Raw genomic sequence first — 15,528 nt, 5'->3', positions numbered from 1 at the left:
TACAATCACGAAACGCCAACTCGATGAATACGAAGAGTCTGGTCAAGTAAACAACGGTTACTTAGTATCTTGCCGTCAAGCGTTCGACGACATCTGGAAGAAGTTAGTCGCGGTTCAAGACGAGTTAGAAGGGTTAGATGAAGGGGAAGTCGGTCGGGCCGCCGCGTTGTATCAAGAGAAGCTGGAGATTGACGTACGGTTCACAGGTCTCCTTGATAAAATACCCGCACCAAACCCCTCGCCAACTAAAACGCGCGATTCAGGCGTGAAGCCCGAGCCGACATCACTCACCCTACCAGAGGTCCGCGCTCCTCAGTTCGACGGTGCCCTCGAGAACTGGACCTATTTTTATGACACGTTCTCATCCACGGTAGATCGCAATGAAAATTTAACAAATGTCCAGAAATTTCAATATCTACGCGCAGCTATCACTGGACGGGCCGCACGGAGCATCCAATCATTGGAACCCACAGATGCCAACTACCCCATCGCGCTTAACACATTGAAGGAGAAATTCAATTGCCCCCTCCGGATCTGTATGCGCCATTGGGAATTGATGCGCGGTTATCCCGAAATAGAAAAGGAAACTCCTGAAGCCATTGAGGATTTGATGGAAACCATCAGCGTAAATCTCAAAGCGCTCGAAAGATTAGGACAGTCGGTAACTTCAGATGTAGTACTGATCGAGTTGATCGCGTCAAAATTGCCTGCGTCCAGTATGCGTAAATGGCAACGTACGTTGCCAAATCAGGAAGTACCTTCCTACCATCAGCTGATGGAATTCCTAAAAACACGAGCCAACGGGAATCAGCTCCTCTCTAAAGTAACGAAAACAAAGGAGTCACCCCCCAAACCTCCTCGTCGCCGATATAACCTACCACGTGGACGAACCTATGCCACAACCAGCAGGGCGCTGGTGTGTCCGACCTGCGACGGACCCCACAAACTCAGAGACTGTAAGGTTTTCAAAGCCAAATCAACCATAGAACGTCTTCAACTCGTAAAAATGGCATCGCTGTGTACAAACTGTCTAGGCAACGGACATTCGATAACACAGTGCACCGCGCGTTCGTGTCATATCTGCGGGCGACGACATCATACGTACCTACATCGAGAACAAATACAAGAAAATCCTCGGTCGTCCTGCGGTCGGTCGTCAAAGGGTCGGTCGCCAAGCATTCAGTCGTCGGATAGTTGTTCATCGAGCGGTCGGGCGTCGGGCAATCGTTCATCGAGCGGTCGGTCGTGGTCAGACAGTCGTTCATCAAGCGGTCGATCGTCGGGAGGTCGTTCATCGTACAAACGATCCTCTCATGGACAATCGCCATCCGGATCATCGAAGCCGCGTTCGGTCCACCATTCGAGACGACCCGCCAAACATTCAAATAACCCTACACCTTCGGCCCCAAGCGATACGAAAGCTCACACTTCGTATGAGTCACGCGCATCACGGACCAAGGGTAATGTCCCAGAATCCGCGTCCAAAACCCACCCAGGTCAAAACTGACTAGACAAACGGGCCGCAAAGGAAGGGACCGAAACGACACATATATCTCTAGACGTTACGCCGCATCATGATCTGCTGGTCACAACACAGATCGATGTGCTAGACAAGAGGGCATCTCCAATTCGAGCCAGAGCACTGCTAGATACTGGCTCTAGTATGAATTTCATGACTGAGAAATTCGCAAACTCCCTCGGTATAAAACGAAAGAGATGTTCGGTCCCAATCGGAGCCCTCGACGACTTAACCACTATCGCAAGGAGCCAACTAACGACCACCATTGTTTCTACGGATGGCAAATATGAACGCACAGCAACGTTTTTAGTAATCCCAACAATATCATCGGCAGTCCCAGACCATCCAATCGATCGGTCCGCTCTCCAGATACCCAAAAATCTAAAATTAGCCGATCCAACATTTCACATACCAAGCCCTATCGAAATATTACTAAGCTCGGGACCAACGTTAGCCTCATTATGTGTCGGGCAGATTAAAATACCACAATCCATCGATACTGAGTTATGTTTGCAAAAAACTCGCTTCGGTTGGGTTATCGGGGGGAGCCCATCCACGCAATCGGGCACACATTCGTTTCACATTACCACAGCCGATCTACAAACGGATCTCTCGCGATTCTGGGAAATCGACGAGGGACCATCCACTACACATTTATCAGAATCGGAATTACAGTGCGAAGAACATTTCCGTAACCATGTCCGACGCAACAAGGAAGGGCGATATATCGTCGCCCTGCCCTTCAACGAGAAGCTTCCCACACTTGGGACATCAAAGTCCGTTGCAATGAGTAGACTCGCCGCTCTTTCTCGCCGGTTCCAACGCGATAAGCAATTCGAAGCCGCGTACAACACGGTGATCCAAGAATATTTAGACTTAGGTCATATGACCAAGATTCCGCACACTCAGCCCTCAAATAATGGTTACTATTTGCCGCATCACGGCGTGATAAAGGAATCGAGCAACACCACTAAACTCCGGGTAGTGTTCGATGGATCAGCAATCAGCACCACCGGAGTTTCTCTCAACGACACTCTGCATACCGGACCCAAACTCCAAGAAGATCTGGTTGAAATTCTGCTGAGATTCCGATCACACCAGTATGTCCTAACGGGTGACATCGAGAAGATGTATCGACAAATTCTCGTACGCCCAGACGATCGTAAATATCAGCTGATTCTATGGCGCAATTCCAACGGGGAAATCGATACTTATCAGCTCAACACCGTGACCTTCGGACTATCAGCTGCCCCATATTTAGCACTCCGCTGCCTGAAACAACTAGCAGAAGACGAAGGAGATCGATTTCCGCGAGCGTCATCGGTTGTACAGCGTGATTTCTATGTCGACGACGCCCTCACCGGGGCCGATACAAAGGAAGAGTTAATAGCGGTACGACACGAACTCACGGACCTTCTCAGATCGGGCGGCTTAAACATCCGTGAATGGGCATCTAACGATAAGGACATACTGCGTGGACTATCCGAGAAAGATACAAATCGAACACTACAATTGGGTGAGTCACAGACATTGAAAACTCTAGGTATCTATTGGAATTCCCAGGATGACACAATACTATACTCAGTTGCACCCACAGCGACCATCACCCGTGTCACAAAGCGATCAATAAGTTCGGTGATAGCCCGAATTTATGATCCACTAGGATTGCTCGCGCCAGTGATTGTCAGAGCCAAAATATTGCTTCAACGCGTCTGGGCATTAAAACTAGACTGGGATGAATCCTTGCCATCCGAGTTGCATACAGAATGGGACCGATACTATATCCAACTACCCTTGCTTAGTGATACTCGATTTCCTCGCAAAACGGTGGTCAAGGCAGCTACTCAGATAGAACTACACGGTTTTTGCGACGCCAGTGAAAAGGCATACGGGGCATGTATATATCTGCGCAGTCGCAGCTCGGATGGACGTATCGAAACCCAATTACTCACCGCGCGATCAAAGGTCGCGCCGCTAAAATCCCTGACAATCCCAAGACTCGAATTAAGCGGAGCATTGCTTCTCACCTCGCTAATGTCCATGGTAAAGACTTCCCTCACTATAGACGTTTCTCGAATAGTTTATTGGACAGATTCGACTATCGTGCTCCAGTGGATCAAGTCCTCGCCACATACGTTAAAAACATTCGTAGCGAACCGCGTGGCCGAGATCCAAGCGAAAACCAACATCGCCGATTGGCGGCATGTGCCTACGGATGACAACCCAGCGGATCTGATCTCCCGAGGGCAGGCTCCCAAGGAATTCCTGCGTCCAAACATCTGGAAACACGGACCCGAATGGCTCAAGCAGCAGCCGGAGAACTGGCCGATCTGGATCCCTACACCGTCGGGGGACATCCCGGAACAGAAAAAAACGATCTGTCTAACGACGAATAACAACGATAACCCCCTCCTCCACCGATACTCGTCCTGGACCAGACTAATCAGAGTCGTCGCTTGGTGTCTTCGATGGAAACATAAACAACACCTAGCTGCCCATCTAACAACAGACGAATTAACCAGGGCTCACAACAGGGTGATCAAAATCATACAATCCGGTCATTTTGCGACGGAAATTCGGACACTACAGAAAGATCGAAGCAGGGACGTTGGAGGAAAACTACAGCCATTAAATCCCTTCCTCGACGAAGATGGGATATTACGAGTCGGAGGACGACTAACCAACTCTTCTATACCCTTCAATCAAAAACACCCCATTATATTGCCCAAAGCATCTGTTACAGAGCTCATCATAGACCAGGAGCATCGGAAAAACCACCACACCGGGACACAAGCTACCCTGTACGCGGTAAGATTGCGCTATTGGCCGATCGACGGTCGTAGCCAAGTGTGGCGTACCATTAAAAGGTGCGTCCGCTGCTGCAGAGCCAACCCGCCGCCAGTGGAATATTTGATGGGTGATTTGCCAGAGGCGCGCATTACCGAATCGCGTCCGTTTACGAACGTCGGAATCGACTACTGCGGCCCATTCTACATCAAGGAGAGGAGGGATCGCAACCGACGTAAAATAAAAATATACGCTGCCATATTCGTTTGTCTAGCAACCAAGGCTGTCCACATAGAGCTAGTCAGCGATCTAACCACCGACGCTTTCCTAGCCGCCTTACGTCGATTCATTTCGCGGCGAGGACATTGCGCAACCATCCTTACCGACAATGGCACCAATTTCGTCGGGGCCAACCGGGAGCTGCAAGAACTCCGGACCCTATTGCAGTCTGACGACCACAAGGAGAGGGTACAGACTTTTCTCGCCGACCGACAGATCCAATGGCGTTTCAACCCTCCAAACTCACCACACTTTGGCGGTTTATGGGAAGCCGCGGTGAAATCCTTCAAGCGCCATCTCATCCGCGTCGTCGGCACGGAACTCTTGACCTTTGAGCACCTTCATACTCTTGTGGTTGAAATTGAAGCCATCCTTAATTCACGCCCACTGACTCCCATATCATCCGATCCGAAAGATCCCCCTGTCCTCACTCCCGGTCATTTTCTAATCGGTGACACACTCACGAATTTACGGGAGCGTGATTTCAGGACAGTTCCATCAGGGCGGCTATCAAGTTGGCAGCGCATCCACCAGATCAAACAGCAGTTCTGGAGCAGATGGCATCGAGAGTACCTCAACGAGCTAACCCGCCGCAATAAATGGGATAAGGGCAAACATGATATCCGAGAAGGCACCGTAGTAGTTCTCAGGGAGGATAACGTACCATCCATGCAATGGCCTTTGGGCCGCGTGATCAAGGTCCATCCAGGAGTCGACGGAATCATACGGACCGCCACCGTGCAGACGGCAACAACTACCCTGGATCGTGGCGTCAAAAGACTGGTCCCCTTACCCATTCACCCAGATCCAGACGAGTCCGACCACCCACACGGAGCCAAGGAGATTCGCCAGCGACGCAACTGACTCCACACCATATCATTTGATCCGTACCCTCTCAACGGGGGGAGGATGTTACGCCACGAGGTTTAACACAGGCTGTATTTTCTAACCGTCACTCGCGGCCCTACAATGTCTCAGTCAGATCGTCTTATCTGACCGCCGGATCATATACAATGTATCGACGAGCGCATAGCTGTTGCCAAGCAGCGAGTTCTCGAAACGTCGAATTTGGTCCGTTACGTTTTCCACGCAAGAGCGGACATACGTGATCATAGGCGCGAACGGTGGCGTGACCTAAGGATGGTGGGGGTCGTCTTAAAGATGAGACAAAGAAATCATCCAAAGTCGATCAGTTCCTTGTGACGAGTCGAACGTTACACATCGAGAGGTCAGACGAGCTTATATAAATATCGTAAAGCATAACGCCAACGGAACGTAAACCAAGTCGGTCCGAGACATTGTCGAACATTCACTTATTCTACTAAGTATCCTACAGTGCTACGTCCACTAATAGACTAAATTCAATTGTAAGAGCCTTGCTCTATATTGTACACATCTATATTATTTTCGTGCGATAAGTTGTTAATTATTTATATCTATTTAATCGTGTATACTAAGTGTTAGAAATATAAATTTTAACTCTGTGAGTCACAGTGTTATCATACCTGAATCACCCCTATTATCTTAATCGAAATACGGGGATCGAACTATTCGTGGTGTCGATCATTTTAATCGTAACGGGAATTTACGACTCCCGTTGGCGCGTATTCTAACGACCGCGCCTCCCCGCGATAGCTCGAAAATACAACGATCGACCAAGCAACTTCCTCTTTCACGTCTACTCTTATTTTTTTCCCTGCGCTTTTTCTAGCTACGTGAAGATTTATTGCCTCGCGCCGTCCACCGTGAGTTGCAGAACAGATTGAACGGCAAAGCACGAGCTTGATGGGCTTCGAACTGGATTTCTGTAATAAGGATCAGCAGCAATTTCATGCTGTTTGGTTCTCTTGCATTTCGCACGGATAAAGTTCAAGGGAAGCTAAACAAAATTTCTATTCTTTTCTCGATGAAACGAATTATCTCGCATTGCGTTGTGCTTTATATTTTACAATTACTTTTAACGCGAGTCTTAATCCTTCGATATCCCTTCCAACTACGATAAAGGTAACTATATATCTTTTTTTTTTTTCTTTATCAAAGACGAAATAATTTATGCGCTGTCAGGCACTTTATGTTCGATGTTACCTCTGTTTGGAAAAATCACGACCGCTGTGGCTATACCAACAGGCGACGATTTATGAATGTACGACGCGGTTCCATTGAAATTTGATTAACGATCATACAGGAGGGCAAATTTGGCCGATTCATTCGTGTGTACCATCATTGGATAGAAATTTCGCGGACAGAGTGATTGATTCGAATCGGCCCACGAAGGCGTATGTTAAGGAATACCATAGTAATCCTATTCTTTACGAGTAAGCGTTCTTTGCTTTTCTCATTCTTTCTTTATGTATTTCTGCTTCATATTTCAGCGTATTTTCGAAGGATCAATGAAAAAGCAACGTTCGTTGTGCAAAAACCTAGTGATTAGAGCAGAGTAAATCGAAAAACACACGTACATTGCGAGATACCTTTTCATTCCATTTTAAATGATTTGCGTATAACGACGAAGTATAAGAAACGCTAATTAAACGATCGTTTCGTTTATTGCCACAGTTAAGTCCAACCGTATGTATCTCGTCAGCATTTTCTCGTTTTAATACCCGCGCGAGTGAAATTTGTCAAAGAAAAAACACGCGCCGTTGCACTATCGCGTACAGTTGTTTCGCGACAACAAAACGTTAATAAATTAGGCAAGAAATCGCGATGCTTTCACCTCGGAGAAGCGAGAGAAAGAGAAAAGAGTGGACAGTTGGCAAGTTGGTTGACGCGTCGTACGAAATTTACAGAACAAACCGTAGCAGGGAAAATGTACACGGTAGAAAGATAATTCCGGTTTACCGGTATCGTGCCTCTGTCATTCTGTTTTTTTCTCGTCCTGTCGTATCTTTTGCGTCTGTCGAATTAAAACCACCCACCTCCTTTTCCTCACGTAGGCATGGCATACCTGCTTATCCTGACAAATTCCACTCTTGGACGGGGTAAACGTTGAAACTAGGTCGAAAAGAGTTATTTTTTAGACGAAGAAAGAATCTTGATGGAAGATTCAAAAAAGTTTTATTTCCGAGCAACTCTTGTCATTGGCGGTGGTAAAAGTATGGTCCTGAGCAGCCGACAAATTTCTTACAGACCGTACTTCTTATACCGTCATTTTGTAAAATTGAACTTCGCCAGGACTTGTAATTTTAATATAAATTACTCGCCATATTTCATTTCTCTCGCTTTTTTCTTTCTCTCTTCTTGTCAGGGAATTTTAAAACTTAGTTCGTTTACTACTACTTGCGATTCTACGTAAAAATAACGAATTATTCGATTTGTAAAAAATCTAAATAATGTTTCTAAATATCAAGATATTCGCATGATTCGCTTATATGTTTGTTATTTAATAGGCGAACAAAATTACAGCAAAATGTTTCTAACGGTTAAATTGATAACTTGAAAACGAGAGAAAGCTGTTAGCAGTAAACGTACGAACGAATAAAGAAAGAAAAGTAACCCGTTGATTAAAAGTATGTAAATTCGAATTTTTTAATAGTCCGCAAAACAAAAAACAAAATGTAACAATCCCAGGAAAGTTCGCCATGGAGATACGATTTCGTGAGTTGGTTTTCCTACGGAGATTTCGGAAACTCTCGGTCCAACGCTCCAGTTCACCATGATAATTGGTGTTGACATACGACGGGACGTTACCCGGCTAGCATAATTAGTTTGCCAAGTGTAATTTCGTGGCCGTTACTTCTCAGGGATTTAACCCCCTGTCCCCGACGACTGAACAAATTCACAATTTCGGCAAAGCGGCGATGCTCGTTTCGAGCTTGGACTGTAAATGTCAGGTTGCAAGCGTCGTTCGCCGATATTTCGCGTCTGTTAAGAACTTCAAGCTACCTTTACCCGATCAAACTTTGAGCTAACCAGCGATAACTCGCTTCGATAATAGTAAAATACTCTTGTTATGAAAGATACAAAAGTAGTATGCTATCTTGAAATACTAGAGCCACCAATACACTAAATACACACGGATAGTTCTAGTTTAAATCATTGTTATAGTCGTAGTTGAACGACATTAATTCCATTTGAAGAAAAATCAATATCGATTTTATCAGAAGTAGTTGGACATTTTTGGTAACAACGAGATAAAAACATCTGGAAACCGTCAGTTTCGATAATTTTGGCGTTAAAAGTATGGAATATATTTCAAATAATGTCAAAATCATACACTCCACATTTTATCTCTCCACTACGCAATTTTTCACCGAGATCTGTCAGATTATCCTGTATTTCTTTTTCCAATATAAAATATTATTTCTCCTGCAATTTTATCTGCTTCTCAAGAAAATTCTCTGTTTCGTCGTGTTTTCTACTCCATAATGGTAGACCCAAGTCCCTTCAAGTTTATGACGTTTATCTTTCGAACGAATTTTCGCGAAATTTTTACTACGTTAAATCTAACTCGCTTCCAAAGGTGATTTTCCACGGGCTAGAATTTGCTATAATGGGTAGTTTTTTCGCTCCTTCGATACTTGGTCGCGTAATTACGTTCGACGCCCACGAACGTACAGTCTATCTACACAGCAATGCACACTGCGACAAAGTAGACGGTTTAAAATTTACAAGTTTACTCTTACCGAAAGTTATTACGCCACGTACTCCAGCCTCGTTAAATGAACATCCACGTCCCAGGACTCCATTATTGAATTTTATTACGATTACATGACCGTGATCATTCAGCTGCCTCGTGTAGTTACGCGAAACATTTTACGAGAACTTCGACCGAAGGAAAGAGAGTTATAGCGTATAAGGTGAAGGTCAAGCGAAGAGATGATATCGTTGCTGAGTAACACAGCTTGGGACATCTTACGTCAGCGATTCTTCATCATCCAAGAATCTTATAAAAACTTACTGATCCTCCTGCATTGGTCAGGAAAGATTCAAACTAATATAGAATTTTTGCAAGTTCTGATCGTATATATAATTTATACATACATAGAAATTACGGTGAAATGCCACTGTTTATTGTAGTACTATGCTACGACTTCTCAGTTCGAAGTTAGGGTGGGAAGATGCGATGATTCGTCGATGGAATTGCAGGGAATCGACGATATTTTCTAGGAAAATGGTCCGGGATCCGGACACAGCGGTTCAGGATAACAAAGACAAAGCTTGGATTTTTAAATGTATTCTTTACATATTCGATACTTGTCGCGTGATATGCAAATTATAAGCTCTGTATGCTTCACGAGTATGAGTGGCACGATGATTTACGAACGAAGGAAACTTTTCATCGGTCGTGCGATGATTTTGATGTCAGTCTCTGGTATTGGGAATTACGGTTTTGCTAGCCTTAACGCAACGCTTTGCAACTAAATGTTTGAATACCGCGATATGATATGATATGAGGAGTCTCTGGATCAGAAATAACGTAACGATACTTCATCGCTCGTTACAACATAGCGAATAGATGATAAAAAGCGCAGAATGTTAAAAAGAACGGGAATTTGATGAAAGAAGAAGTGCCGCGTCGTGCAACCTTCTCGTTAGGCCACGCAAGTTTTCTTCGCCTCTGTCTTTCTGCAACTTCAATTAAAGTTGCTTTGTTAGTCCTGTTAGTGACTTTCGAAATTTCAAGGAAAGCGCGAAACGTAACTTCGCGCGGGCGCGAGTTAAAATTTTGTTCGACAAACTTTTTACGACCTCACAACTTCCGTCATTCGTGATGTCGCGATGTTTGCTGAGAAAGTTCGTTTCCATGCTTGCTGCACTTTTTCCTCGACTATTTGTTCGATGCCTATAACAAGTATCTCGACCAGCAGAAGAAAAAAGTTGTCGACGAACCAAAACATTTTATATCATTAGCTATTCTTCGAATAACATTTCCTGAAACTTTCTACAAGATATTCTTCGAAAGCAGAAGAAAAGGGGCACATAGATAGAAATCTATTCCATCCATTTGATGTTTTATCGTGAAAGCAACGTTTAAATTCGCCATTCTCACATCCAGAAAATAATTCTCGCATTCTCCTACGTTTGTCCGTACCGACGATCTCTGCGAAATGTAATCTCGATGACAGCCTACCACTCTGCTAATGGGAAGTCAGAGTGGTGCGCAAATAATCTGTGGAAACGCTGTCCTGTGAATTTCGACCTGTACTTGTTGCGCAACGGCCGATCTCAATATCGTTTGGATCGTCTAGATTGTCTACAGCAGATAGCTACTTAAAATGCACGAGATATTCCTCGCGAGTCGTCTAACACGATGAGGAACGGACCGAACCAGCGTTGAGCCAGCGAAGAGGAAACGTCAACGAGGAAAATACGATCATACCTGTGCCATCTGCTAGTTGTTCCTACGTTTAAAGTTTAACCTGAGAAATGCAAGTTGCACGCAATTCCCAGCTTATATGTTCGAGATTGCAGAAGATTTGCCATTACGTGAGGATTAAAGTGCCAATATGAATTTAACGATAATTAACAGTTCGACGTTTTATTATTACGCCAGTTAACGAGTTGGATTTTACAACGATATCGCTCCATGCAATATACGAAACTTGGGAAATTTCCACTTGGGTGTAAATGTTCTTTAAAATCTTCGACAAAACTCTGGAAAACGTTTCCTTGCGTAGAAATTATCGCAACTTTTCTTCAATTCTTATTCAAACCTTAAATCTACTTCTCAATGCAGCTGAAAATATTCCGAATTAATTAAAAAAGCTGGTCTCGTTCTCGTTAAAGCAGATTATCCGAAGAATAGTTTCTCTCGTGATACATCGTGCTTCGCGAAATAATTCCGTGAGTTTCTTTGATCCTTTTCAAAGCACTTCGCTCGGTCGATCTTTCAACTAACGCGCCTTAACGTGAAAAATTCAGGAAATAAGTTAACAAAGAGTGTATGGTAGGTTAACGAGAATTCCGCGAGATCAACCGCATTCTTCTAACGATTTTATTTTGCCGAACCGCAATCACAACTCCCACGGACGAACGTTAATTCGCTCTAGTAAATCAATACTCGTGTTCTTCGTTTAATGACAGTATCTTCTTCCAATTACCTGCCTTCAAATGCCAACATCTTTTACGGTGTTCGCGTTGACGTTAAATCGTCTCCGACCTAATGAGATTTTCCCTCGTTATGGTAAATCCGAATAACGTAAGATGATTCTCGGTTGAAGCGCATTTCGATATATTCGTACGCGACAAACGAGCGAAGTGAAAGGTTTACATCTGGCAGCGTAACATCGCGACGATCGAACGAGATTAAAACGATGAAGTAATGTTGTAAAAAAGAATTCTTTATTTCATCGAGTGCTTTCAAAGGGAATAAAACGAAGAGGGTTGCTAAAGGGAAACGAGACCCGTTAGGGGAAGATTCCAAGAAAAAAAGCTTTCGCTTAGATGTTTTCTTTGAATCCCCATTTTAGTGTTATGGCAATGTTAGCGTTGGACTTGGGTTTGTTTTCTTCTTTCATCGACATAAATGTCCGACACATATAAACGAAATAATAAGCACCTGAGTCTGATCATTAGAATCGCCCTTAGACTTTCTCAAGACAGCTACGATGGTTTAGATGGAATTAATTAATTTTATGACTACTCCATTCTTATTTACACTTTATTAAGTACCAAAAGTACTTATTATTAGTTACACTTTTAATTTATGTCTTAATTATATTTCATTAATGTAATATAACCATAAATGCATTGGAAGGTGGGTAGTTTAAAAAATAATATCGATTTAATGATTTAATAAACAAAATATACAAGCGTAGTTCTTGGCTTGGCATAGTTTTCTAAAGATTAATCAACTGATTACTTTTCGGAAAACGATGCCAATTACCAGGTCTCACCACGAGGAGGTGACTACGCAAGAGACCCGCCCATGGGTTATTTAACATTACACATCGATCTCGACATTCAACCTATTGGCAGAATGTCGAGTTCCGACTCTACTTGACCATGGGCCCGCGTAAGGAAATAGTTGTTTCGTAGCCTAACTGCGAAACACATATCTCCAACGCGGCACTTACATGAATCTTTACAGACGTAGAACAAAGCATACATAACGCAACATCTATCTCCCACACAACGATTACATAGATCCGTACAAATATTGTATAATAATTGGCATCCCTACTGGCAGCATTCGGTATCAAAGACACATTTATATAACTTGGAACGAATGAAAGAAAATGAAGCTAACGAACGAACTGACAAACTGACGCGACGTACCCCCGTGCACCGGATAACCCGAAGGATTAGCGGAAAGCCCAAGTATTGACCATAACTCGATTCCTGTTTCGCCGTTCGAAACTTACACGAGTCACGGTCGATGGCGCCGACCGATGATGCTAGTGATGCCCTGGTGATCCAGCCGTCGATCCAGTACATTGGCCGGCAACTTAACACACTCCAACTGAACAAGTGGAACCCGGAGAGGGGCCGCTGAACAGGATTACGAAGGCATGGCCTCAACTGAACAGTGGGGTCCACCCTCGCGGGACCGAGCAGGATTACGGAGGACGTGACCGAGTACCGAAGTACCAATCGGACAGGACTGTAGATCGACGACTGAATCCCCAAGAGAATCATAATCATTACCGGCGCGACGACAACTCCCGTGACGCGATGCAAACGTCGAGCAGTCACCAAGAGTGAGATGTCCTTGTGCCGTCTTACGAATCCACAGAGTTATCTAGTGCACGTTGATCCGCACGCAGCCGGGATACGCGCGAGCGAGTACGCCACGCGACAGTTTGAAAAAACTGAGTGATCGCGAACCGACAAATCGCGAGTACAATTTCTCCAGTGTGGTAAGCGACGGGAGAGAGACGCGATTTTTCTTTTTTCGTCCCAAGATGGATAAGTATCGTTGTACAGAATGAGCTCACAATGCACTTAACATAGGTATCTATCTTACGATTAATTAAGCCTAAAACGCACGCATTCTACGGTGTCCCCCGGTGTCCAACGATATCCAACGATGTCCAACGGTGTCCAACGGTGTCCAACGATGTCCAACGATGTCCAACGGTGTCCAACGATGTCCAACGATGTCCAACGGTGTCCAACGATGTCCAACGGTGTCCCACGATGTCCCACGTTGTCCCACGATGTCCCACGGTGTCCAACGGTGTCCCACGGTGTCCAACGTTGTCCAACGGTGTCCCACGATGTCCCACGGTGTCCAACGGTGTCCCACGATGTCCAACGGTGCAGTCCAGTGCAGATCATCCAAAATCCTTTTCGCGGCATTTGGAGATCCACACTGAACCAATGGTGTCCCACGTTGCAGTCCAGTGTAGATCATCCAAAATTCTTTTCGCGTTTTTTGGTGATCTACACTGGACCAACGGTGTCCAACGTTGTCCCACGGTGTCCAACGGTGTCCAACGGTGTCCAACGTTGTCCAACGTTGTCCCACGGTGTCCAACGGTGTCCAACGGTGTCCAACGGTGTCCCACGATGTCCCACGTTGTCCCACGATGTCCCACGGTGTCCAACGGTGTCCCACGGTGTCCAACGGTGTCCAACGGTGTCCCACGATGTCCCACGGTGTCCAACGGTGTCCCACGGTGTCCAACGGTGTCCAACGGTGTCCAACGGTGTCCCACGATGTCCCACGTTGTCCCACGGTGTCCAACGGCGTCCAACGATGTCCAACGATGTCCAACGGTGTCCAACGATGTCCAACGGTGTCCAACGTCGTCCAACGGTGTCCAACGGTGTCCAACGATGTCCAACTGTGCAGTCCAGTGTAGATCATCCAAAATTCTTTTCGCGTTTTTTGGTGATCTACACTGGACCAATGGAATCCCACGGTGTCCCACGTTGCAGTCCAGTCTAGATCATCCAAAATTCTTTTCGCGTTTTTTGGTGATCTACACTGGACCAATGGAATCCCACGGTGTCCCACGTTGCAGTCCAGTTTAGATTATCCAAAATTCTCTTCGTGGCTTTTCGTAATCCAAAATGGACTGTATTAGCGTGATTCTGAGCTTGGTATCGAATTATTGTGCAATGTTTGTACTTATCAATGTAGTCGTTTTCTGAAAATTAATCAACTGATTAATCTGCGAAAACAATTACATCGATCGGTACAAACATTGTACAATAATTCGCAACCGTACTGGCAACATTCGGTATCAATGATACATATGTCTAACTTGGAACCACAGAAAGGAAATGAAAGTACTGACACTGTATATACAATTTAGAGTTTTGCAAAAGAGACATACGACTCGTTGTACTAAGCTTATGAAGATATCGAAAAGTTATATACTCCAACGTGACCGCAATATTCTTCTTTTAAAAATGGGAAAAGGGGAAGAAGCCTGAACAATCAGACGATGGAAGAAAAATCATTTGGGCATCTAGCATACATATTTAATATGCTATGAAATGTTCATATATGTAACTGAAACGTATTTTCTGTAAATTGATAAATCTGAGACAAACTCATTTACTGGATTTGGTATATGGAAGAAACAGACATCTTTAAAACGAGAACATTTTATGAAACATTTTATGAAAAATAAACTATTAATAATGGTCAATTATAGATCAAATTACTATTGATTGAATTTTAGCAAATATAGAGAATCATGTGTATCTTTTAATCGAAACTAGGGTTACATTGGAAACAAGAATTTTAAGTAATTCAATTTAAACTGAATTAAAAATTGAAAAGTTCATTTGGAATAACTAAGATGAGAGAAACCCCGGTTATTATACAATCACTTGCTTTATCTTTTAACTTTTAACAGTATCTGTTATTTTCTACAACAACATAGTGATTTGCAACATACTAAACCGAAAGGTATGTACATAAGTCATTTTTTACAGAATTTTTGCTACAAACGTGACGATGTCTTTGTATCGCGACGAAACTTTTGTTTCATGCAAATGAAATTCGAATATTTATAAAATTCTACATAACTGTTAAAAGATTGAAG

The 15,528-nt window shown here is 44.2% G+C and overlaps 2 protein-coding genes across 3 annotated transcripts in view; both read left to right on the top strand.

Moving 5' to 3' along the window:
- The window catches only part of LOC100649925, a 114,718-nt gene that overhangs the window by 8,453 nt on the left and 90,737 nt on the right, over positions 1-15,528 (top strand). The window lies entirely within an intron of this gene.
- On the top strand, positions 539-5,184 carry LOC125385140. The gene is made up of 4 exons (XM_048406012.1): positions 539-661; positions 1,598-1,700; positions 2,112-4,774; positions 5,074-5,184. Exons 1-4 carry the CDS (start codon positions 539-541, stop codon positions 5,182-5,184), a joined length of 3,000 nt encoding a protein of 999 aa, XP_048261969.1.

Source organism: Bombus terrestris, chromosome 5 (genome assembly GCF_910591885.1).
Source record: "Bombus terrestris chromosome 5, iyBomTerr1.2, whole genome shotgun sequence".
NCBI lineage: Eukaryota > Metazoa > Arthropoda > Insecta > Hymenoptera > Apidae > Bombus > Bombus terrestris.
Note: the sequence above shows the minus strand (reverse complement) of the source record. Positions and strands in the feature narration are given on the sequence as shown.

Bases quoted from the DNA above. Each gene is read 5' to 3' on its own strand.
- LOC125385140 (XM_048406012.1), top strand. From the start codon at position 539: ATGCGCCATTGGGAATTGATGCGCGGTTATCCCGAAATAGAAAAGGAA. The intron at 662-1,597 runs GTAACTTCAGAT...GTCACAACACAG, and splicing joins TCGAAAGATTAGGACAGTCG to ATCGATGTGCTAGACAAGAG. The intron at 1,701-2,111 runs GTATAAAACGAA...ACATTACCACAG, and splicing joins GAAATTCGCAAACTCCCTCG to CCGATCTACAAACGGATCTC.